General features: G+C 45.1%; 1 protein-coding gene across 1 annotated transcript in view; it reads right to left on the bottom strand.

The window, feature by feature from the left end:
- The window catches only part of LOC144827984 (extracellular calcium-sensing receptor-like), a 189,331-nt gene that overhangs the window by 109,921 nt on the left and 54,479 nt on the right, over positions 1 to 24,931 (bottom strand). The window contains exon 4 of the mRNA XM_078686135.1: positions 11,988 to 12,215. Within this exon, the coding sequence (XP_078542261.1) occupies positions 11,988 to 12,215 (228 nt within the window). The remainder of the gene's footprint in view (positions 1 to 11,987; positions 12,216 to 24,931) is intronic.

Below are 24,931 nucleotides of genomic sequence, written 5' to 3'. Positions count from 1 at the left end.
GTGTATAATTTGAGGGACCATACAAACAGTAATTCTCAAAACATTGTTTATTTCTTGTGGTGCCCGTGCAATTTCAACTATGTGGGCCAAACCACTCAAAAAGTAAAAACCCATCTCTCACAACACAAGAGTCGGACTAGATGTCGAAATTGACATGATCCGTTGGTATCCCATTACCTTGAGCTAAACCATTCCCCAGATTAAATAAAATGGCAGGTGATTGAATTGATATGGAAACAACTGCGTGGTGGTGATATCCAGCAGACATTTCACAGAGCGAAATGTCGCTGGATCTTGAGATCAATAGCATCAATAAGGGGTTAAACACAATTGAGGAATGTAATTCTATAATACTGCATTGATGTTGCATCTATACTTTTTATGATATCCTGTATTGTTTCTGACAACATATTGTTGTATACATATGTACTTGACATGTTTGAAATCCTTTCTACGGGGCATGCCATGATTGCATGTAGTTTTGCAACTATTCTTAAAAAAAATATATATGTTTGATGTTTATTTGAAGAATTATATTGCTTTTACAGCACATTGACATATACTTATGTAATTGAATTTTTTTTTAAATGCTTCTCTCTTGAGATTACTCCTTTTTCTATATTTATACATGGCTGATTATACTCTTTTGATTTTTTGATTATATTCAAGACGAGCCAAGCACAATGCAAAATTAGCCAACACTTTGTGGTGTTTAAATATTTAATTTTGTGCACTTCGGTTTGCTTTGAGATTTTAATATGTGTTATATAGTGGTTGCTTTTTATCCATTCCTATATGGATATTGGATCTAAGGCTCTAATTTATCTGAGGGGTGAGGCGCTATTTGAGTACATAGTGGTTAAATTTGCTTTGCCTTTATATTTTGCTTTGTTTTATTGTAAAATTTGAGTGACTGCCACTGATATAGCATAATCACTGATATCCTTTTGCTTATTTCATGCATCAATTATCAACATGGATTAGCATAGCTGTTGTTGCGCATGCACGGAGTGTGTACTAGTGGCATTCCCATTCTTAAACATAATTTTATGATTTATTGTTGTGACAACAAAATCGGACAGTGGTATAAGTAAAACTTTGGATAGTTTAATTGGCATATCTTATTATATACTCCTTTTTTGTAAGTGTTTGTGTTATCAAGCATTTGATTAGATTAAGTCTTTCTTTTATTTTCTATTATGGTGAGCAGTGGTTATCTAAACACTGCGTCCATCACGTCCTCACCGCATTGATGGGGATCGACATGTCTGCCTGCCTAATTTATTCACAAGTAAGGTAAGATATGCACGTTCTCCCATTATCTATCTTTGGAATTGTGGAAATTACTTTCCAGTATTAAATTTGTTTATATTTTTATTTTGTTCAAATAGCGTTAAGTTTCATACTTTGTGAATTTTGAGGGTGCCGGCTTGAAGGTTGTACTGGGTCCTCGTAGGGCACTGTTGATTTATACATGTGTCAAATGTCAGAAAATAGATGCCCCTTTGGTAATTGTAAACCTAGGCATTAATTCAGCTCAATAACATCAGTACAAACCCCTAATGCAACATTTTCAAACAGCACCTAGGGAAATGCAGAATTAATCAAATGCGAAAAAATATAGTAAAAACATACAATTTATTTAAACAAGTTAAGACCAGCTCAGGCTTGTATAAGGCAACCCGTTAAAAATATACATAATGGATCCTTTGTATCAGCATTCTAACTGACATAGTTGTAATTTTGTTTCTGTATTGATTATTCTTTTTTTTTTTGGTGTTTAGAATTCCTGATCTCGCATTATTATTCTTGTGGCTTCCATGTTTTGACTACATCTGAATACATTCAATTCAGACTGCACAAGTTGGTCTTTTGATTTCTTTTTAACTTTGTGACCCGTGGGGTGCAATTTTGACATCCAGGGTTTGCTCGCGGTGGTGATGGTCCTTTCGAATAATTCCATTCACAGTTTCTATAATATGCATGACACTGGGACTTTACCTTGGCCCCCTGCTCACTTTAAATCGTTAAAAAGTTTTCCCTTCCCCCGTTTCTTGACCAATAAGGATTTCCTTGAATATCACGCCATCTATCTATCTGAAATGCCTGACAATTGGCTATTGTGTCTTGTTCTATGCTGATACTGATTTAATCAATTCGCTTGGTTTTGGTACCAATTCAAAGTAGTTCTTTTTCCCTCCACTTTTTCTTTTTAGATCATTCTCAGAAATATTGTTGTCTGTCCTGATGATGACCTTATAACGTATATAGGTCGCAACGCGGTCAATTCCTGTTCTTGGCATATATTGAAGAGGAAGCATTTATTGCAATTGTTGTTCCTGTGACCTGTCGGACTTGTCCTTGTTTTAACATTCTTTCCACAATCATTACTCCTCTGCAAACTGTACATTGTGTCTTCTTTTGATATTTATTGTGTAACTGTACGTGCAAATTTTGTGTATGAATTGAACAAAGTCCTAAGCACACAATATGGATAAAGTACAAGAGTGTCAATCCACTCCTCAGGTATAGAATGCAAATAATCACAAAAGGTTAACACCAGTGGATATTTTTTCAGTTTGAATTTAGTGAAATTTCTGCGATTTGGCTAAATACAAACTGCGATGCAGATTCGCAGGACCAGTGATAATTCCAAAATGGTGTGGATGGGGGAAAAGTGAAAATGAGGTGAAGCGTGGCATGCTGCATTTCGGAAAGATAGACGGACTTCGGGCTCACCATCACAGCATGCCGCATACCGGATTGTCATAGGACAGACGTACCTGCCCGCTTGAACTTGGTCTGGTCCCCTACAGGCTAGAGACCTACCTGTCCTGCCCACTCCTGCGTTGTTCATTGGCATGCCACGCATTTCACTAATTTTCACCTTGCACCCGTACACACCGGGTTGGAATTATCACCGGTCCTGCGAATCTGCATCACACACGTAATTCAGCCCTGAAGAGTCAAGGGTGAATACCCTGGTGACGAAACACGTGTCAGCTGGTTTTTCCTATGATGTTACTATTTGAAGAAATTTTGCTAAATACAAACAGAAACATAGTATCCACTGGTGTCGACCTTTTGTGACTATTTGCATTCTATACCTGTGGAGTGGATTGATGCCATGTACTTTATCCTTATTGTGTGCCCAGGACTTTGTTCAACTTATTTTGTATAGTTTACCTTTCAGTAAAAGATGTTTTTGCAGCAATAATTGTTTTTTTGATGTATTATCGGTACCTTTTCATGATTTACTCAATTTTGTATGATCTTTGTTGTGGTTTATAAATGCATTGTTATTTAATGCCTTTTTCTGTATTTATGTGCAACTGTGATAGTGTGTTGTTGCTTTTATGTAATTGTTTTCTTGAATTGTTGTAGCTGTCATAATATTTATCTGCCCCAGTTTGGGGAAATAGGGCTGCCCCTGTGGGATGTAACCAATCAACTAACCCAGTCTCGCCAACAGTGTAACAAAACCTCAGGAAATCAACTACAGCAACTAAAACATACCATAAAGCACACATATGACACCACCAACAGTCCAGAGGAAATCCATATCTCTACACCATGGAGCATCTAAATAAAGTAGTCTTAGCAGAGCAACATAAAGCGGGATGTGGCACTATTCAGTAAAGGTCAAAGACAGCTACTGAACAAACCAATCGTCGCAAAGAATCACCGTATGAGGTTTTTGGTAAATTGAACATTTACTAGTTGCTACTGCTCATTTGACTCCTACCCATGACTATTTCCTATATTTGTGTGTTCAGGTGTGTTGGACTTGGGCCATAGGGCAGGTTCACCCCTCATCTTTTTGCTTTTATTTGTGACCCTGTGTAGTGACTTTTGGGTCTCTGCGCACTTTTTCCCTGTGTCCCAGAGTAAAGTGCGTGCGTGTAGTATGGCTGGCCTGCCCTCCCATAGGAATGCATGGGGAATGTGTGTGTCCATGTTAGTTCCTGATGTGTGGGGAGTGCAGGCTCGAATTTGGTATGTGTGAGTTCGTGAGAGCGAATGCTGCAAGATGGTGTCTGCGGCATGTATGTGTCTAGAAGGGAAGTGCTACTTCTGGACATTGATGTATGTGTGCAGTGAGGGTGCTGGAGCGTGATTGGCTGGAGCTGGCTGGCATGCCAGGCTCCAGGAAGTCTGGATGGGTCTGCCCGGTGGTGAGTGTGAGATCAGCATGAGTGATGTGTGGGAGGAGTATACCTGTGTCCTGGATGGGCTGGGGTTTTCCCCACACAATGCTGGCTCCGCCCCCCTGTGGTTTGTCTAACGACCCAAGCCTCCCCAGTGAATGAAAGGGGTGGTTGGGCCATCAAGGGTACTCCCAAGCCAGCTGCAACTGGTTTCCCCCCACCCTGCACCCTGAAGACAAAGGAATTTACAGTTTAAGAAGGGGCTGTGTCCCCTTACAATTTGTTCTACTTTTGGATCCTTGCCAGAGGGGGCTGTTGCTGCTGCTGGGGCCAGGAGGACCGCCACTTGGGGTGTCTCCCTGCCTGGAGACCCAGTGTGCTGGCTCTGGCCCTGCCTTGCCCCCCAGACCCTGCTGGAGCCTTTGCTTTACTCTTAGCGCTTGGGAGCGCTTTATCTTTACCCCTAGCGCTTGGAAGCGCTTATTTGCCTGCTAGCGCTGTGGAGCGCTCTATTTTGGTTATAGCGCTAGTAGCGCTTTATTTTCACCCAGCTCTGCCTTCTGGCGCCTCGGAGTGCCGAAATTGACATAGCGCGCAGAGCGCTGTTACTTTCCTGCCAAGCGGCTGCCACGCCGCATTTGCCCATTTTTATTGATTGAAGCCGGTGCCCACCCGGCATTGGCCGCCCGTGATCACCGCCGCAGCCCAGGAGCATCGAGAACCGTTGCCGGGCCGCTGCCTAGTGCGACCCGGAAGTCCCGCCTCCGTATCCCCAGGGCCGCGCTGCCATTGGCGGCCCCAGGGGAAGTCAGGCAGAGTGCGGCAGGACAAGGCCAGGCGGAGACGAAGGAAGCAGCCGGACGAGTCCCCGAGGCTCCCGAGTGTGGAGAGAGGAGCCCCGCAAGGAGACCGGCAGCGAGTGCTTCCCCGCCTCCGCAGACCCAGCGAGACCCGGTGAGTGAGGGACAGGGTCTTTTGAATTTAGAGTGGCCCCGGTTGGCAGCGGGCCACTCCGAGAACCTGGGGCATTTGAGTTCCTGCGTCCACGAGGGCGCCGGGCGCCTTGTGTGATTTATGAGCCCCGAGAGGCTCTTGGGGGGCATTGGCAGTTGTTCCTGAGTCCCCAGCCGCGGGACTCCAACGTCGCCCCATAGGTGCTTGAGGCCCACAGCGCCCAGTTGTATTTAGAGCCCTGAGAGGCTCTGGGGGGCATTTCATTGTTGGAGAGCGCTGAAGCTCTTAAGGGCCATTTACTGTGCTTTAGAGCCCCGAGAGGCTCAGTGTCCCATTTTTGTTTTGCGAGCTCAGAGAAGCTCGAGGGGGCATTTGTTCTACAGAGCCTGAGAGAAGGCTCACAGCGCCCCCATTGGTTCTAGAGCCCCAGAGAGGCTCTTGGGTGCCAATCATTGTTCTTGAGCCCACGAGGCTCCGACGTTTCCCAGCTGTATTTACAACTGTCCAGCACTTAGTGGACAGTTACTACGTTTAGGCTTTGTTCTGTGCTGCCTGTGCAGCCTCCCCTGACATTGAGACTTAGGGCATTCCAGCCCTTGCGAGGCCAGTTGGCCTGAGGGACCTTTCTAATGTTGTGCCATGTGCACCCTGCGCAATTTATGATTCCTGCTTATTTGATTTCTGCGCAAATATTCTACCTGCACCTCTGAATGTGTTTTAATGTTTCATGTGCAATTGTTTGTTTTATCACCTTTGCTAAAAGTGACCTGCTTAGGTGATTCTTTGTTCTTTTATTCCCCTTTGCTAAAAGTGACCTGCTTAGAGGAATGTTTGTTGTTACCTTTGCTAAAAGTGACCTGCTTAGGTAATTGTTTATGTTTTATCCCCTTTGCTAAATGTGACCTGCTTAGGTGATTATTTTAGGTTTCCTTCCCTTTGCTAAATGCGACTTGCTTAGGTGATAGGTTTTCCTTCCATAGGTCCTGATGATAAGGTCCTAGTTCCCTGCGTGATTTCCCTACAGTGTTTAGGGTGGCGTAGGAGGTATTTACCCTTTACCAGTAGTTACTGGTTGTATGCTACATGTAACTATTTCTGTGTTACCGTCATTATATGTTTGATGTGCTAAAGTGTTATACCTACAAGTATTATTTCTAACAAGTGCATACCCCGGACAGTGGTCCAGGTGGCCCTGTCCTGTACATAATCCCTTGTAAATCTTGCCCGTGCCTGTTGGCACATTGTAAAGTTGTGTGTTATCTAATGTGTTTTTACTATAATACAAAGGCTATTTTTTATATAACCTTGTGTGGAGTTTCCTTTGTGGTGGGCCTTGGGTGTTGCTGCTGGGGTGCGCGCGCAAACGCTTTACACATCGCCTCCGAGATTAGCCTTGCTGCTCGCGTCACGTTACCTAGAGGGTGAGCAGGGGTTGCCTTGGTGTGTGACTCCCTTGCCCTGACCTTGGAAATGGTGGTCTCTGACTGACGTTGGCGCAAGCCTTGGCCAGCCAGAGATCCCGTTTCTAACATTGGTGGCTAGCGGTGCGGATTGGACTTGCGTTTGCGCTGTACCACAGTGGCGACAGGCCACACTACAAAACTCTGCAATTTTAGATAACCACATTTTGGGGATTATTGTTTTTTAGGGAAGTTCAGTATTGCTTCTCCTGAAAGGTGTCATTTTGTGATTTGTGTCCAGTACATTTGTTCCCCGCTCTGCTTCCAGAGTTTGGTACCTGTGTCACTTGTGGTCAGGTTGAGAAAATCAGGGGTGGTAGAAACTGCCTTACCGGTCCGAGGGGAGGGTGTGTGTGAATGAGTGGTGTGTTACACTGGACAGAGGAGTGCAAGTTCTCTGAGATAGGAATCTTGCTGATTTTTGTAATTGTGTACTCCTGTGTAAGCTCAGACCCCCAGGTTCCCTGTGTCAAACTCTTCTTGAGAACGTCCGCCAAAATGGAGCCTACTTTTGATTTCTGTGATCTGTTTAGATACAGTATGTTGGAGTTGGTCAGATTCTGTGAAGAGAGAGACATAGGGGTGGATGAGTCAGATACTCAGTCAGAACTTAGGAGCAGCCTGATCCTATGGCAAAAGGGTCAGTGGGATCTTGAGCGCAGTGAGAGAGATAGGGCCCGGGCCGCACGCCATGAGGGTGGTGAGTCTGTGGAGAGCCCTGAAGAATGTGAGTTGTATGATGATGACAGTGGATGGATATCAGCAGATAGTGAGGACCCCATAGGTAGGGAGTCCCTTGCTGAGCCCAGTGTCAGTACCAGCGCCCCATCCCTTGTCCTGTCCCCAGAGGAGTGGTTAGATAGGAGGGAAGAGCGGGAGCATCAGCTAGCGATGGAACAGCTCAGGTTGGAGCACGCCAAGCTAGAGGCTGAAAGGGCCTTGTTCATTGAGAAGGTAACCCTAGAGGGTAGGTTATCCCCTGAGTGCAGTTGTGGTTTTCTGGATTCCCCAGGGAGGGTTGAATCCAGTGGTGGCAGCTATTTAAGTGTTAGTGTAGACAGTCCCACTCCCAGTTTCCTGAGTGTGATGCCTGTTTCCCCAGAGGAGGAGAACAGGTTGAAATTCAGGAACCTTAGGAAACTGTCTCACCAGTCTTGGGAAGAGTTTGTGGATGAATGTCAAGATGCACTGTCTGATTGGCTAGAGGTTCACATGGGAACTGAGTTCACCAAGCTATTTGATCAGGTTCTAAGAGAGCAGGTGCTCAATAGTTGTTTGCCAGGGTTGCGCCAACACCTGTTGGAATATGGGTTGACTGATCCAGACACCCTCGCAGAGGAAGCAGAGCGCTGGGACAGTGCGAGAGGTTCTGTTGAGTCACTAGTGAGTGATTCCAACAATAGTGGGTCAGGTGTCCTCCAGCCCAGCGTGGTGGAGGAGGGTGAGAGTAGCCCAGCTAGGTCCCAGGTTAGTGAGGAGGGTGTAGGGGCTGACTGCCTGTCTCAGTGGAGCGGGAGTGAGTGTGTGACTGAGAGTCCCCAGACGCCCGAAGCCCTGTCACAGAGCCTGGATGGTTTCTTTAGGGAACACCAGGATGGGAACCTAGGCTTGCCTGTTAGTTCACTTGAGGGAGATCTCCTAGTGTGTAGAGGACCTGGAGCATCTGTAAGCGGAGCTTCTATGGTTCTAGAGTCTGGCAGTACCACTCCGGTAGGGAGGGTACAGGAGTCCAGCGAAAAGAGTGATAGGGGAATAGTATGTGAGTCCCCTGAAGTCCTGGAGTGCCAGGCATTGGTTCCGCCAAAGGTTTTAGACCAGAGGTTGGAAGGCCAGGTTCAGGATCTGCCTGACCTGAAGGGTGGGACTACTGTAATCAGTGTCCTGACCAGTTCTTTTTCCAGAGGTACCGCCCCGGTTGGGAGGGAGCAGGACTCTGGAAGGGGGTGCAGAGGGTGGGAGAGCCCACCTCTGACCCCGGTACCACCTGAGGGGTTAAACCCTAGGTTGGGAGAATGTTGTTTAGGGGGAACCCCTCGCAGGAGGAGGAGGAACCCTAGGAGAAGAGGTAGGGGGAGGAGAGCCTTCCCTGAGACTCCTGGTCCACCTAAGGTTGTAGACCCTAGGCTGGAGAACCAGTGGCAGTCTAGCCCTGTCTTACAGACAGGAAGAGTGGAGCATGGCTATTATGTGCCAGGGGTTACTACCCCCCACTTTGTGAGTAGGCAGGAACCAGTGGCACCTGGGTGGCCTAGGGCCTGGTCCTCGCCGAGGGCAGCTGGAGAGTACCAGTGGGGTAGCCCAGTTAGTCCCTACAGTAGTTTTAGAAAGAACCCCAGGGGTTCACCGTGGCATAAAACAGGAAGGTGTCCCTGCAGTTGTGGGCCCGCGTCATTGTTTTATCGCCCCAAGCAGGGAAGTCCATCACGGTGGTGATTGGTCTGCCCTGCGTTTTGGCTGGAAGGGGGTCATGTTGGACTTGGGCCATAGGGCAGGTTCACCCCTCATCTTTTTGCTTTTATTTGTGACCCTGTGTAGTGACTTTTGGGTCTCTGCGCACTTTTTCCCTGTGTCCCAGAGTAAAGTGCGTGCGTGTAGTATGGCTGGCCTGCCCTCCCATAGGAATGCATGGGGAATGTGTGTGTCCATGTTAGTTCCTGATGTGTGGGGAGTGCAGGCTCGAATTTGGTATGTGTGAGTTCGTGAGAGCGAATGCTGCAAGATGGTGTCTGCGGCATGTATGTGTCTAGAAGGGAAGTGCTACTTGTGGACATTGATGTATGTGTGCAGTGAGGGTGCTGGAGCGTGATTGGCTGGAGCTGGCTGGCATGCCAGGCTCCAGGAAGTCTGGATGGGTCTGCCCGGTGGGGAGTGTGAGATCAGCATGAGTGATGTGTGGGAGGAGTATACCTGTGTCCTGGATGGGCTGGGGTTTCCCCCACACAATGCTGGCTCCGCCCCCCTGTGGTTTGTCTAACGACCCAAGCCTCCCCAGTGAATGAAAGGGGTGGTTGGGCCATCAAGGGTACTCCCAAGCCAGCTGCAACTGGTTTCCCCCCACCCTGCACCCTGAAGACAAAGGAATTTACAGTTTAAGAAGGGGCTGTGTCCCCTTACAATTTGTTCTACTTTTGGATCCTTGCCAGAGGGGGCTGTTGCTGCTGCTGGGGCCAGGAGGACCGCCACTTGGGGTGTCTCCCTGCCTGGAGACCCAGTGTGCTGGCTCTGGCCCTGCCTTGCCCCCCAGACCCTGCTGGAGCCTTTGCTTTACTCTTAGCGCTTGGGAGCGCTTTATCTTTACCCCTAGCGCTTGGAAGCGCTTATTTGCCTGCTGGCGCTGTGGAGCGCTCTATTTTGGTTATAGCGCTAGTAGCGCTTTATTTTCACCCAGCTCTGCCTTCTGGCGCCTCGGAGTGCCGAAATTGACATAGCGCGCAGAGCGCTGTTACTTTCCTGCCAAGCGGCTGCCACGCCGCATTTGCCCATTTTTATTAATTGAAGCCGGTGCCCACCCGGCATTGGCCGCCCGTGATCACCGCCGCAGCCCAGGAGCATCGAGAACCGTTGCCGGTCCGCTGCCTAGTGCGACCCGGAAGTCCCGCCTCCGTATCCCCAGGGCCGCGCTGCCATTGGCGGCCCCAGGGGAAGTCAGGCAGAGTGCGGCAGGACAAGGCCAGGCGGAGACGAAGGAAGCAGCCGGACGAGTCCCCGAGGCTCCCCGAGTGTGGAGAGAGGAGCCCCGCAAGGAGACCGGCAGCGAGTGCTTCCCCGCCTCCGCAGACCCAGCGAGACCCGGTGAGTGAGGGACAGGGTCTTTTGAATTTAGAGTGGCCCCGGTTGGCAGCGGGCCACTCCGAGAACCTGGGGCATTTGAGTTCCTGCGTCCACGAGGGCGCCGGGCGCCTTGTGTGATTTATGAGCCCCGAGAGGCTCTTGGGGGGCATTGGCAGTTGTTCCTGAGTCCCCAGCCGCGGGACTCCAACGTCCCACAGCGCCGAGTTGTATTTAGAGCCCTGAGAGGCTCTGGGGGGCATTTCATTGTTGGAGAGCGCTGAAGCTCTTAAGGGCCATTTACTGTGCTTTAGAGCCCCGAGAGGCTCAGTGTCCCATTTTTGTTTTGCGAGCTCAGAGAAGCTCGAGGGGGCATTTGTTCTACAGAGCCTGAGAGAAGGCTCACAGCGCCCCCATTGGTTCTAGAGCCCCAGAGAGGCTCTTGGGTGCCAATCATTGTTCTTGAGCCCACGAGGCTCCGACGTTGCCCAGCTGTATTTACAACTGTCCAGCACTTAGTGGACAGTTACTACGTTTAGGCTTTGTTCTGTGCTGCCTGTGCAGCCTCCCCTGACATTGAGACTCAGGGCATTCCAGCCCTTGCGAGGCCAGTTGGCCTGAGGGACCTTTCTAATGTTGTGCCATGTGCACCCTGCGCAATTTATGATTCCTGCTTATTTGATTTCTGCGCAAATATTCTACCTGCACCTCTGAATGTGTTTTAATGTTTCATGTGCAATTGTTTGTTTTATCACCTTTGCTAAAAGTGACCTGCTTAGGTGATTCTTTGTTCTTTTATTCCCCTTTGCTAAAAGTGACCTGCTTAGAGGAATGTTTGTTGTTACCTTTGCTAAAAGTGACCTGCTTAGGTAATTGTTTATGTTGTATCCCCTTTGCTAAATGTGACCTGCTTAGGTGATTATTTTAGGTTTCCTTCCCTTTGCTAAATGCGACTTGCTTAGGTGATAGGTTTTCCTTCCATAGGTCCTGATGATAAGGTCCTAGTTCCCTGCGTGATTTCCCTACAGTGTTTAGGGTGGCGTAGGAGGTATTTACCCTTTACCAGTAGTTACTGGTTGTATGCTACATGTAACTATTTCTGTGTTACAGTCATTATATGTTGATGTGCTAAAGTGTTATACCTACAAGTATTATTTCTACCAAGTGCATACCCCTGACAGTGGTCCAGGTGGCCCTGTCCTGTACATAATCCCTTGTAAATCTTGCCCGTGCCTGTTGGCACATTGTAAAGTTGTGTGTTATCTAATGTGTTTTTACTATAATACAAAGGCTATTTTTTATATAACCTTGTGTGGAGTTTCCTTTGTGGTGGGCCTTGGGTGTTGCTGCTGGGGTGCGCGCGCAAAGGCTTTACACATCGCCTCCGAGATTAGCCTTGCTGCTCGCGTCACGTTACCTAGAGGGTGAGCAGGGGTTGCCTTGGTGTGTGACTCCCTTGCCCTGACCTTGGAAATGGTGGTCTCTGACTGACGTTGGCGCAAGCCTTGGCCAGCCAGAGATCCCGTTTCTAACAAGGTGAATATAATGTAGCAATGTAAGGCTCACACTGTCTTGAATACCTATTGTACTCAATGCTCCATGCAGAAAAGTAAATAGAATGAGTTGTGAATTGAAACTTCAAGGAATAATCTCTTACCTGTCCTTGCTCGGTAACATTGAACATAAGACTGTCATTCATCACCAGTAGACTGCTGTCGGAAGCACTTGCATCAAAGCGCCCAACTGTGATGTACCTAGCATCTCCATTGGGGTCCAGCTGCCAGTTCACAATGTCATACTGCCCTGGAGGGTCGCCATACTTATCAAAGAAGACCTCGGCCCCAGCTGGATTCCGGAAGTGCACGCGCTTCATATAATGAAGAAGCTGAAGAAGGAAGAGGTATAATCACCTTTCACATTTCTTCCATACTTACAACTCATGAAAGAAATGTATGGTGGTCTTACTGTTTAACAGCATCAATTACAAAAGGCATGGTGTTAGGTGTCGAAGACTAAGCCCTTGACATTGATTTTTTTAGAGTTTAACAAGAGGGAAAAACAGGAAATGCAAAACGTTTTGTATCTGTAGGTTCCACCTAGGTGGAGAAAGCCTAAAGAACAAATAACAAACATCTGGTAATGCTCTTTTTGGAGGATACTCTAACCACAAATTCCTCACCTTAGAATACTCCTCAGGTGCCATCCATCTCTCCTCTGGCTTCATTCAGACACAGAGGGGAGAGTGTGGAGTCACATATAAGCCTCACGCCTGCATGCTGACCTCATTACTGGCTTGGCTCTTTTTGGCGCTCTCAGACGTTAGGCTTGAAACAAATGTTGGTACCAGTGTGCCAATCCATTACTTGGTTTCTTTTAAGTTGTTAAAAGGAGGCACATCCACAGAAAGTGGGAGGACAGTGAGGAATGTGAGATTAGACTATACACCAGAAAGAGTGTTACCATAAGAAATTGACTTGATCTTCGAATGGATACTTTGCAATAAATGACAAAACAGTATCTCCCATGTCACAGCCTGCTTTCTAACGCAGTGGTAACAGCCTTGGCCCAGGTGGAATGAGTTCTCAGACCTTCTGGAGGTTGCTTTTTGGCCAATGTGTAGCAGCCCTTAATGCAGAGGACTATCACTTCCACAGGGTCCTTTTCAACAACTTCTTTCCCTTCCTCGCCCCAGAGAACCCCACAAAAATCTGGTCCTTTGTACAATCAATGTAAAAGTTCAAAGCAATTTGTGATCCAGCTGAAGAAGCCTCTTTTTTGTCGAGAGTCAAGGAGGGCCAAGGATCCCAGGCAGTAAGATGGATTACCCAATGTGAAAGAGAGTCACTAATTTAGGCAAGATATTATATCAACTTGCTGCTGTATAGACAAAAAATAATACTCTAAAGTTTGCTTCATGTATATTAAACTAGACCTTTTTGGAGAATAAATGGAGTAAATAGTTTCCCAAGATTCCCAAGGTACTGTTCTGTTTGTTTCCACCTCGGGATATAGACTCCATTTGTGATCCAATAGATGCCACTGGCTGAGCTTGTCCTCCATGACATTCAAGGTTCCCGCTAGGTGATTCGCGGAAATGCCCTGATACTGCAACCAACTTGTGCAGAGCCTCCTGGTGCAGAAGCCCACTGTGGTTGTACGTTAATAATAATGATGTTACCCTATGTCCCTCAGAACCTGGGTATACAATACTATCAATCTACAATGGGTTAGGTATGTGTACAAGACAGGAGGCCCATGGTCAATAGGGTTGGCTGAGGTGGCCAACATTTCATGGGACTACTGCGAGGTCCATCAGTTTCTGAAGTCATTGTGTTAGAGGTCCAGTACTTATACCCAATTGTGCTTTTGAGGTGGAGGAGAATTCAAGGAAAAGTTTTTGAAGTACACAGAGGTCCACCCTTCCTGCTCCTGCCTCCAGACTCACTACAGGGGAAGTATGCAGCCTTTTGTGAGGGGACAGAACACGGCCTATTCGGGTGTGTCAGTTCCTCCCTTTTATTCTGGCCAGCGTGGCCCATTGTGATGTGGTTGGCCCATCAGTCACACCTAAGCTCCCTTGCGTGTGGCTGTCTAGAGGGAATGCACAAAGTCCAGCTGTCAACCACCCCAGACGTGTATTGGAGGCACAGAATGGCTGGAGTAATAAAATGCCAACTTTCTAAAAGTAAAAAGAAAAGATGATGAACGGAATGCTGAACAAATCGAACATTCACCTGCAGTGACAGATCTGGGTTAGAATCATAGTTAGTTTTTTTGCTCACCATGCTATTCCAGTTTGGACCCAGCCATATGCAAATCGGTCTCGATCCTGCTCCCAATGGAAACAGTCCGCCCCAAACTACCAGGCCAGGTCCTCCTTGGACCACAAACAAGCTTCCTGGGACCGGTTTTGGGGAGTCACTCCTCATCAGCCGCGCTAGCTTGAATCGGGTGGCATAGCGTGCACAGGCCCCATGTCTGTGCTTATCCTTCCCACTGAAAAATTGTGATTTAATTTTTAAATGAGAACTTTAAAGTGAAGAAAAATATTTCTATGAAACATTGAAGGCTCAATTACGAGTCTGGCGGTTCAAGGACCGCCTGATTCGTGGGTACATATTTTAGTGGTTTGACCGCCCAACCAGGACTTCAGCGGTTGGACTGACATTGCACCTCAGCAGCTGCCAGGGAACCACTGTTCCCTGGCGGTCCAACTGCGGTCTGAGGGCCACAATATGCTTGATGGTGTTCTGAGGCTCCGCAAAGCATATTACGACTTTCCTCAACGCCAGCACTGTCATGGAGGTTCCTTCTCCATGAAAAGGCTGGCAGTGAGGCAGAAGGGAGGCCCTACAGGGCCACCCTGTGCATGGGGTGCATGCATGCATGTTGTGCTCCCCTGTATTTCTGCACCCCTAGTTCCTGCAGAGGAAGAAATGCACGACATGGTGCATTTCATCCTGTGCAGGATCGTGCGGTGTTGTTTCAGGCTCACAATGAGCCTTTTAAACAGCACAGTCGCGGGACCGCCATGATGCCAGCCCACCAGACTACAAAAAAAGTGTAATCTGGTGGACGGATGGCAGCGAGTCTCGGTGGGGCGGGGGCACGGCGGTGGCGTACCGCCCCACCACATCACCAAAATTTGTAATCGGGCCCTTTGCTGACGGTGGGGATCCGCCCGCCATCCTAATGACCACATAGTGTCTGGCTCCATGGACATTAGTTAAGTACAATAGTGGTTCTGTTGGGTATGGCAAATCACTTTGAAATGCTAATAAATGCAACTCAAACGTTTAAAAAAACTTTGAAACACATATGCACTGAGGATATAAATACTCAAGCATTTACCCAGCTTCCCGTCCTTCAGTGACCGTCTTCCCAGAAATTGCACTCGGACTTGACCTTGCGGCACCCCTTCAGGCAGAGACATTTTTATTTTTTTATTCATTTATTTATTTATTTTGAAGCTTATAAAGCGCACGGCTACCCCCAACGGGGGTGTCCCGGCGGTACGGACAGCAGTCAACTATAAGAGGCACAGTAAAATCTAGACATTAGAAAATAGCCTGGTTTTTAATCTGCACCGGAATACTGACTCTGATGTTATAAACCTCAAGTCCACAGGCAGATGATTCCAGAGTTTAGCAGTAACCATAGCAAAAGCCCGACTTCCCGTTCTAGAAAGACAGAAACGGGGAGCATGTAATAGGCGAAGATGATTAGATCTGAGAACACGCACCGACTGGACCGGTTTCAGCCTGTGTCTCAAATAGGCAGGGCCCAGGGACATTTCCTCCTGATCCACACACTGTCCTATCCCCACCCTCCTGTCTTGATAAAGACCCACCGCAACCACCAACTGGGGCGCATTAGGGTCGAAACGTCGACTCTCACCTGTGGTCCAGAAACTCCAGGAGCCACTACATTAACACTATGACTCCTTGGTTGTGAAATTGATTCTGGCCAATTTAACCCATGTATATAATTGTATATATATATATATTACTTGATTTCACTGTACATTTCTTGATGCACCGAGCACCTTTCACCAATTGTCACATAATTTTCACTATTGTTTGACGGTCTTTCCTTAAGAATCTAGGGCCAGATGTAGGAGAGCAAATACCGGTTGGTAACGGCCGAATTCGGCCGTTACCGACCGGTATTTGGGTTTTCACATGTAGGGGCCAATATTTTACAGAATCGGGAAAATTACCGATTCGGTAAATTTACCGATTCTGTAAAATACCGAATCGGTAATTTTACCGATTCGGTAAATCCAAATGTAGGGGACACTCCTGAGAGTGTCACAGGCCCTTAAGAGTCGGTATTTTACCACCCAATCCTATTGGGTGGTAAAATACCGAATCCAGGTGTGCATGCACATCTGTGCATGCACACTGTGCAATGTGACACACAGACATGCCCTTAGGGCATGTATGTGTGCCACATGTCACACATGCCTTTACGTCGGGTGCTAGAGGGTGTCAGAGTGACACCCCCTGCACCCTTGCAACATTCGGTATTTACCGATTCGGTAAATACCGAATCGGTATTTCCCATTGATTCCTATGGGCTTCACAGCCCATAGGAATCAATGGGAAATACCGATTCGGTATTTACCGATTCGGTAAATACCAAATCTTAGCGAATCGGTAAATGGGAAAAGAAATTTACCTACATCTGACTACTTCTATTTTACCGATTCATAAATACCGAATCGGTAAAATTCGGTATTTATGAATCCGTAAAATAGAATTACCTACATCTGGCCCCTAATGTTATCCTTCAATGAATTAATTTGGATGTAACATGAATGAATTCTGATATATAAAACAATCGCATGAAATCAATGCCTTGTCTATATGAAGTTTTTCAGTAGATAATATTTATATCCTCAGCGCATATGTGTTTCAGAGTTTTTTAAACGTTTGAGTTGCATTTATTAGCATTTCAAAGTGATTTCCCATACCCAACAGAACCACTTTTGTACTTAACCATAATTACCCAGTTTCTGAAGGACAAAGGGTAACCCTTTTTTCTTTAATCTATGGACATTAGGCCTAAAGTCAATGAAGTGTGGTAGTGTCTTGTAACAATAAGCGAGTTGCTTAGCCTTCAGTTGCACACAATGATTTTCTGTGATTAGAAGTAGCTCTCACTGCAGAAAGAGTTGGAGACCCTAAAGGGTGGACTCGTGCTAAGACCTATGCTAGTAAACATTCTCAATCTATCTGTTATGTCCGCCTCAGTCCCCAGGTATGGAAACAAGCAACTATTATTCCGATGCCAAAAGAACATAAAAGAACACCTTAGATGAATCACAGTTGTAAAACTATTGCCACATTTCTCCTTTACCTTTCCAGGCTAGAATCCTAGAAAATCCTTTTAAAACTCAATTGTCATATTATCTGGACTTCAGCAACCTTCAGTTTGTGACTTTTTTTAATTTAAATTTGTTTTTATTATAGTTTATAAGCTTTTTCGTTACATCTGGTAGATCTGCAATACAGTATAAATGACAGAGTAAAGCCAAACAAATCAATGCAGTTGTAGCATGTTACATCTCAGCCAATCACATTAAGTTTCAAGTCCAGTGGAGTTCAGAACTTAACTATAATCAACACAACAGTAACGTTATATAACATAACATTTACCCCATCTCTTCGGATCATCTGCATTATATTTGGGCATCTCTTCAAGTACCCTGTCCAATATTGCTATATATCTTCGAATTGTCCCAGCCGCTCAACTTTTCTCATATAGTATGTATGGGTAGACTCATATGTCTTTCAATGTCCAGGTTTCTTGACAATGCGTCCTCTAGGGTCTAATTGTGTGCAGGTCTACTGCCTGCTCCAAATCACTCTCAGGTGTGTCCTCTAGTGCCTCTGGGTGTCTCTGTTAGGCCATGCGGAAATCTGTTAAGAGCGCGTCCAAGAACAGTAGGGACTGATACCAGGCCTTTGCTGCCGGGGGGGTCAGAGGACTTCCAGTGGCGCATGAGTAGAAGCTTAGCCACTATTAGGTCCAAATCTATATATCTGGACATCACCATATATTTTTTGGGCCTTTGGTACAGTCCTAGTATGAACATTTCCCATGTCCAATTCAATGCTCGTTCCGTGCATTGGGTTAAGCACCTAATGACCACCCGCCAATATGCTTGAATGGCTGTACATAACCACAACATATGCAGTAAGTCTGCCCCTACCTTGCCACACCTCACACATTTGGCGTCTGCGTGGACAAAATATTTGTTTATTTTACCCGGCGTGAGGTAGGCTCTGTGTACTATATAAAATTGAATAAGCCAAAACCTAGCATTACGGGGGATCCGAATGGGGCTTTTAAGTGTGTGTTCCCATTCCCGGTATGTGGTGGGTCTCTGCAAATCTGTGTCGCAGTGGGAACATTAAGAAAGTAATTGTGGTGCCGTGTGGGTTCTTTGGGATTCTGCAAACCATCTGGTGAGGTGGCGACCCATCCCCAGTTCATGTAAATATTGTATGGTTAAATGAGTATCAGGTTCTTGTGCCACGCTCCCCTACGCTGCGATCTGCTCACCTGTCACTGCGGCGTGGAGTAAAAACTGGCCTTGTGGCAGACCCGAGCTTTCAGCCAAGCCTTCGAAGGGAATGAGCTGACCACCATTATATAAATCACGGTAAACAGTCATAATATCGATTCCAAAATATAGAATGGACATAATATCGAAGTAAAAATATAGACTGGACAAAATATCGAATGGACACAATATAGTGGTTAAAAATATCGAATTTAAGGTAAGTAATATCGATTTTCAACATATAGAAGTCAAAATATCGAAGTATACAATATAGGCATTAAATATATCGATTTTTTAATAATATAATTTTTTTTAAGTGTTTTGTATGTTAGTATATGTGTGAAAAGTGTATATAAATTTTTGTAATGTATGTTTAATGTATTTTAAGTAATGAATTTTATGTTATTTAATTTTTGCGTAATTTAATTCTGTAGCGGGTTGTGGGTTTATAGGGGAATAGGGTGGTAAGTAATTTAATTATATTAAATTAAATATTAATTTTTAGCAATTATTATTAAATTTTAACTACATTTTGCTTTTTAGTTCTGTAGCGGGTTGTGGGTTTATAGGGGAATAGGGTGGGAAGTAATTTAATTGTAATTAATTAAATATTTGTATTTATTTATTGGTATTCATTTTGAATTTATTGTTTTTTTAATTGGTAATTAATTTTTATTAATTGCTAATTAATTTGTATTACTTGATTAATTGTTAATTATGTTAATTTTCTAAATTTATTTTCTGTAGCGGGTTGTGGGTTTATAGGGGAATAGGGTGGGAAGTAATTTATTTGTAATTAGGTCAATATTTTTTTCATTTATTGGTATGGATTTTAAATTTATTGTTAATTAATTTTTAATTGGTAATTAATTTCTAATAATTGGCAATTCATTTTTATTAATTGGTAATTATTTTGTATTAATTAAATATTTGATAATTATGATAATTGTATTAATGTATTTGCTGTAGTGGGATGTGGGTTTATAGGGGAATAGGGTGGGAAGTAATGTAATTGTAATTAATTACATATTAAAAATACTTTTTGTGTATTGATAAATAATTTACTGTTAATTTTTAATTGGTATGAATTTTTATTATTAATTAGTTTTTGTTATTGAAAATTAATTAGTTGTTAAATAATTATGAAGAGGTTATTAGTTTTTAATAACTAATATGTAGTTGTATTTCTAATTAATTATTACATAATATTAAATTGGTTATTAATTTCAATTAATGTTTTATTGGTATTGATATTTAATTTATTTTTTATAATATATTAAATCATTACTTTCCCTACTGTTAAACTCACTGGAGTGGGAAAAGTAATTTTCTCCCTCCCGCTATCCACGCTTTCCCTACTGTTGCACTCTCTGGAGTGGGAATAGTATTTTTTACCCCTACGCTATCCAACGCTTTCCCTACTGTTGCACTCTCTGAAGTGGGAATAGTAATTTTTACCCCTACGCTATCCAAAGCTTTCCCTACTGTTGCACTATCTGGAGTGGGAATAGTAATTTTCACACTCCCGCTATCCAACATTTTCCCTACTGTTGCACTCTCTGGAGTGGGAATAGTATTTTGTACCCCTACGTTATCCAACGCTTTCCCTACTGTTGCACTCTCTGGAGTGGGAATAGTAATTTTTACCCCTACGCTATCCAATGCTTTCCCTACTGTTGTACTCTCTGGAGTAGAAATAGTACTTTTTACCCTTCTAATATCCAACGCTTTCCCTACTGTTGCACTCTCTGGAGTGGGAATAGTAATTTTTACCCCTACGCTATCCAACGCTTTCCCTACTGTTAAACGCTCTGGAGTTGGAATAGTAATTTTTACCCTCCCGCTATCCAACGCTTTCCCCACTGTTGCACTCTCTGGAGTGGGAATAGTAATTTTTACCCTTATGCTATCCAACGCTTTCCCTACTGTTGCACTCACTGGAGTGGGAATAGTATTTTTTACCCCTACGCTATCCAACGCTTTCCCTACTGTTGCACTCTCTGGAGTGGGAATAGTATTTTTACCCCTACGCTATCCAACGCTTTCCCTACTGTTGCACTCTCTGGAGTGGGAATAGTATTTTTTACCCCTACGCTATCCAACGCTTTCCCTACTGTTGCACTCACTGGAGTGGGAATAGTATTTTTTACCCTCCCGCTATCCAACGCTTTCCCTACTGTTGCACTCTCTGGAGTGGGAATAGTAATTTTTACCCTTACGCTATCCAACGCTTTCCCTACTGTTGCACTCACTGGAGTGGGAATAGTATTTTTTACCCCTACGCTATCCAACGCTTTCCCTACTGTTGCACTCTCTGGAGTGGGAATAGTAATTTTTACCCCTACGCTATCCAACGCTTTCCCTACTGTTGCACTCTCTGGAGTGGGAATAGTATTTTTTACCCCTACGCTATCCAACGCTTTCCCTACTGTTGCACTCACTGGAGTGGGAATAGTATTTTTTACCCCTACGCTATCCAAGGCTTTCCCTACTGTTGCACTCACTGGAGTGGTAATATTAAATGTTACCCTCCTGCTATCCTACGGTAAAATATTGTACATTTTTTATTAATACCTTAAATTCATTATATCTTAATTTTAAGGTTATTTGAGTATTTTTAAGTATGTTTTAGTTAATTATATTTATTATTTCATTAATTTTGAATTACTTTTAAGACATTTAAAAAAAATCGATATTTTGACTGACTTTTTTTCACAGACTATATTTTGGATTCGATATTTTTGTACTTACCTGTTTGTAGATAGGAATTCGATATTTTGGCATTCTATATTTTGGTGACTATATTTTGGTAAGTCTATATTTTGTCATTCTATATTATGTCAGTGATCCCTGTAAGTATGCCTGCTTCCTCCCAGTGTGTCAGTTCTGCAATCGATATTGCCTGATGTCTCCTGGGAGTGCCCAGTATGGGAAGGGATGGAGCAATTGGTGGTACCAGATGTGTGATGCGTAACATTGATATGCCACTCTCACCAATAGCTGCCCAGGCCTGCCTCCCTTTCTGCTGAGGTGGAACTATCTTGGGCTGAGTGTGTCCCGGAGTATGTGTTGCTGTGTCTTCAAGGTGACAGGCAGTGAGACAGCGAGCCACCCACTGAAGCTGCGCTGCTAAATAATATTGCTCAATGTTGGGCAATGAGAGGACTACCTGCGCAGTCGGCGGGTAAATTTTAGTAATCGCTACTCTACTTCTCGACCAGTGCCAGATGAATTGTCACATATCTGGCTCCAAGTCTCTGAATAGTGGCGGCCTGAGGTGGAGTGGTAAGTTCGGGAAGTGGTAAAGTAATTGCGGTAGAACCACCATTTTTAGCATTGCAATCCTGCCCATGACCGCCAGCGGCAGGGTGCTCCAGAAGGTCATTTGTGCCTGCATGGCTGTGATGGCGCGGCCCAGGTTACCCTCAAGGAGATCTTGTAGGTCCCAATATATGAGGATCCCTAGATAGCGGAACGCTGTTAGTTGCCAGCGTAGTGGCTTACCATTGATGACCAATTGTGGATCCGGTGTAGACTCCTCAAAGGGGTACAGGCATGACTTGTTCCAATTCACTCTTAGTCCTGACAGTGAGGCAAATTTGAGCAGTGTGTTCTCGATAGCCGTACATGGCTGCCCAACATCTCTAAGATATATCAACAGATCATCAGCATACAGTGAGACCGCATGTGCACTGTCTCCCAAGGGGATACCCCATTCGTCTAGAGTGCTGCGCAGTGCCTCTGGCAATAGCTCGACAGCTAGAGCGAATAGTAAAGGTGAGAGTGGGTAACTTTGTCTTGTGCCGCACTCAATAGGGAACTGTTCTGATACATATAACCCAGTCTTAATCTTGGCTACTGGGCGTGTATATAATAGCTTAACAAGGCCCAAGAATACATCACACCGGTCATATTTATGTAGCAAAGCAAATAAAACCCCCCATTCTAAGGTGTTCAGCTAGTGTCTTAATCAGGTTTGCGGCCAAGCCACAGTGCGTAGCCTATGCTCCTCTAGCTCATAAGATAGGGGTGGGACTGCAGCACTCATCCTTTTGGACTTAAGTGCTACTTTTGACACATTATCCCACCATCATCTCCTCAGGAGACTTGAGAACTGAGAAATTACTGATAATGTTATTCACTGGAATCCCTCTCTGCCTCCTCTTCAGTCTGCAGGAGGCACTATTGAGTAAACAACTGTAGTCTAGCCTGTTTTAATTTGGCAGTGAGTGCTGCAGGTGAGAGATTTGGTTTCTTCCTCAGCACTTATTTGGATAGCCATGCGATGTATAAATGCCTAAATAATAATAATAATAATAATAATATATTAGGCGGATGACGTTCTATTAATGTTGTCTAATCCACCAACCTCGGGTATGGCACTGATGAACTTGTTCTCAATTCTTTGAGGATACCGAAAAAAGTGGCCCAAATGCAAAGCCTTACCAAAGACTCCATCCACCACACAAGCTTCATTAGGCCCTTTGCCCCTCAAATGGAATCAATCACAACTGGAATACTTAGGGATCCTCATAAACCAGGGACCTAATTTCACATGTTCAACAGCAGAACAAACAAATTCCCATCTTTGATAATGTACCCTTAAAGCTGTGCTTGGAATGCCCCTCTCTAGCTAATTTATTTGCCATGTTAACTCCTAAGCTTCATGTGTTTCCAGCTGTGGCCAGTAGTAACCAGAAAGATTTTAATGTTGGGCAATCAATTTCCAGATGCAGCTTACCCATGGTGATCGGTTTAATGTCACCACTTATCAGCACTGCCTTGTACAGTAAGGCAAGAGGGTTATCTGTCAGCAACACCTCAGCCCGTGGTTTGATGTTGCTACTGATGAATTTTGTTTTCAGAGGTGAAGTGTGAAAAAATGTGATCTGCATTTCTAATTTAAAAATTATCTCTGGAGAGAAATACGAAGAGGTCCTATTCTGGCTATCTCTTATCCTAACTTCCACAAAAATATTTTAACTGTGGGGAGAATCTGGTTTCCTGGGAACTATTTGGCATGCTCTTGGGCAGTACATAATGACTGACAATAGATCACTATTATTGACCCATTGTTATTTCTTAGACCCTGCAAACTTGAACGAAACCGCATAAAATATCGTACTAAGGCTTTTAAACCCTGTTGGGTCTTCTCTGATTGACATTCTAATTTCCGTTTTCAATTTGACTGTTGGTATGAACAAGATTAATTCTTGAAAGCATCACTTAAACACTTCTTCAGAAATCTGGAAGAATAAGGTTGTGAGACAATTTCAAAGTTCTTCGCCAGTTTCATCTTCCGGTTAAAGTTTCTGCTGCTGGGTTGGTCTTGACAATGTCTCCCAAAAGGACAAGGTTCCCTTTTGCAGACCCCTTCCTGCTGATGACCCGACTGCCCGACCTACAATAGATAGTGCGATGACCCCCACCGGACATAATTGTTTATGGTGTGTTGATCCCCCACCGACACAAGGTGAGGCCTGCCTCTCTGGCGCTGCTTTGTCCTAGCTCAGCGCCTCGGAACAGGCATTTCTCCAGCTCTCCCTAACACGCCACAGCTCAACTGACCTTGGGAGATCTGACTTGCGAGATCGGCTGACGGGATTCCTAGCGGGGATTGCAGGCAGAGCTTTGGAACTCAGCACCGGCACCAAGTGAGGCCTCCCTCGCCTAACCCAGCAATGCCCTAGTTGTTTGATTGTTTGGTCTCGAGGGAAGACACTTTCTGGGAGCGCTGATTTCAAATTGGGGGTTAAATGGTTATAGTGGCAGGGCAGGGTGGAATTCAGGAGCGAAGCAGCGCTGGCATGAATGGAGTAGTAACTGCCGCACCGAAATTGCGTAATCCAACTAGCCTTACAAAAGCCTTACAAAATGGTGCTAAAGCCGAGATCTGACAACCTCTAGGCCCCTCAAGATGGACCCGTTGCCATTAGAATAACAGCGCCTCTTTTCTAAAGAAACACCCCTGATCTATTTTTCCTTTGAATTTTAAACTGCTCCCTTCCTTAGCCTGGAGCTCCACCTTGTGGCCTGTTTTTTTAACAATGCACCCTACTTGAGAATCTGTGCAGATTGATGACCCGGTACTTCTGTCCTCAGCCTTCACATGCCCTTGCCCTTTGTCCCCACCCTGTTTTTCTGTGAACCTTAGAAAGACTTCCTTTCGTCTCTATGGTTGTCTCTTCCCTTATCCTCACTCTCTCTCCTCCCCACATTGTTGCACTTCCTGTCGTCTCTCCTATCGTCTCCTACCGCATCCTCCCTCTATTTATGTCTCTCCCTCCCTCCTCTCTCAATGTTTTGAGACTGAACTATTTTGTCTGATGCCCGATGGAGCTACTTGGTTTAGCTATAGGGGAGATGGGCCTTGGATTCCCTCCTCGGTCGTCACCTACCCAGTCGGTCTTTAGGCAGATTTCTTTTCGTCTCTCCTTATTGTCTCTTCCCTAGCTCCTATCCTCTCTCCCCTGAATCTCTCCCCTTGTCTGCTACTCTGCCTACCCCCTGTCCTTTGTGCCCTTTGACTA

Source organism: Lissotriton helveticus, chromosome 4_1, assembly GCF_964261635.1.
Source record: "Lissotriton helveticus chromosome 4_1, aLisHel1.1, whole genome shotgun sequence".
In the NCBI taxonomy this organism is placed as follows: domain Eukaryota; kingdom Metazoa; phylum Chordata; class Amphibia; order Caudata; family Salamandridae; genus Lissotriton; species Lissotriton helveticus.
The sequence above is the reverse complement of the archived record's forward strand: the minus strand, read 5'-3'. Positions and strand labels throughout refer to the sequence as shown.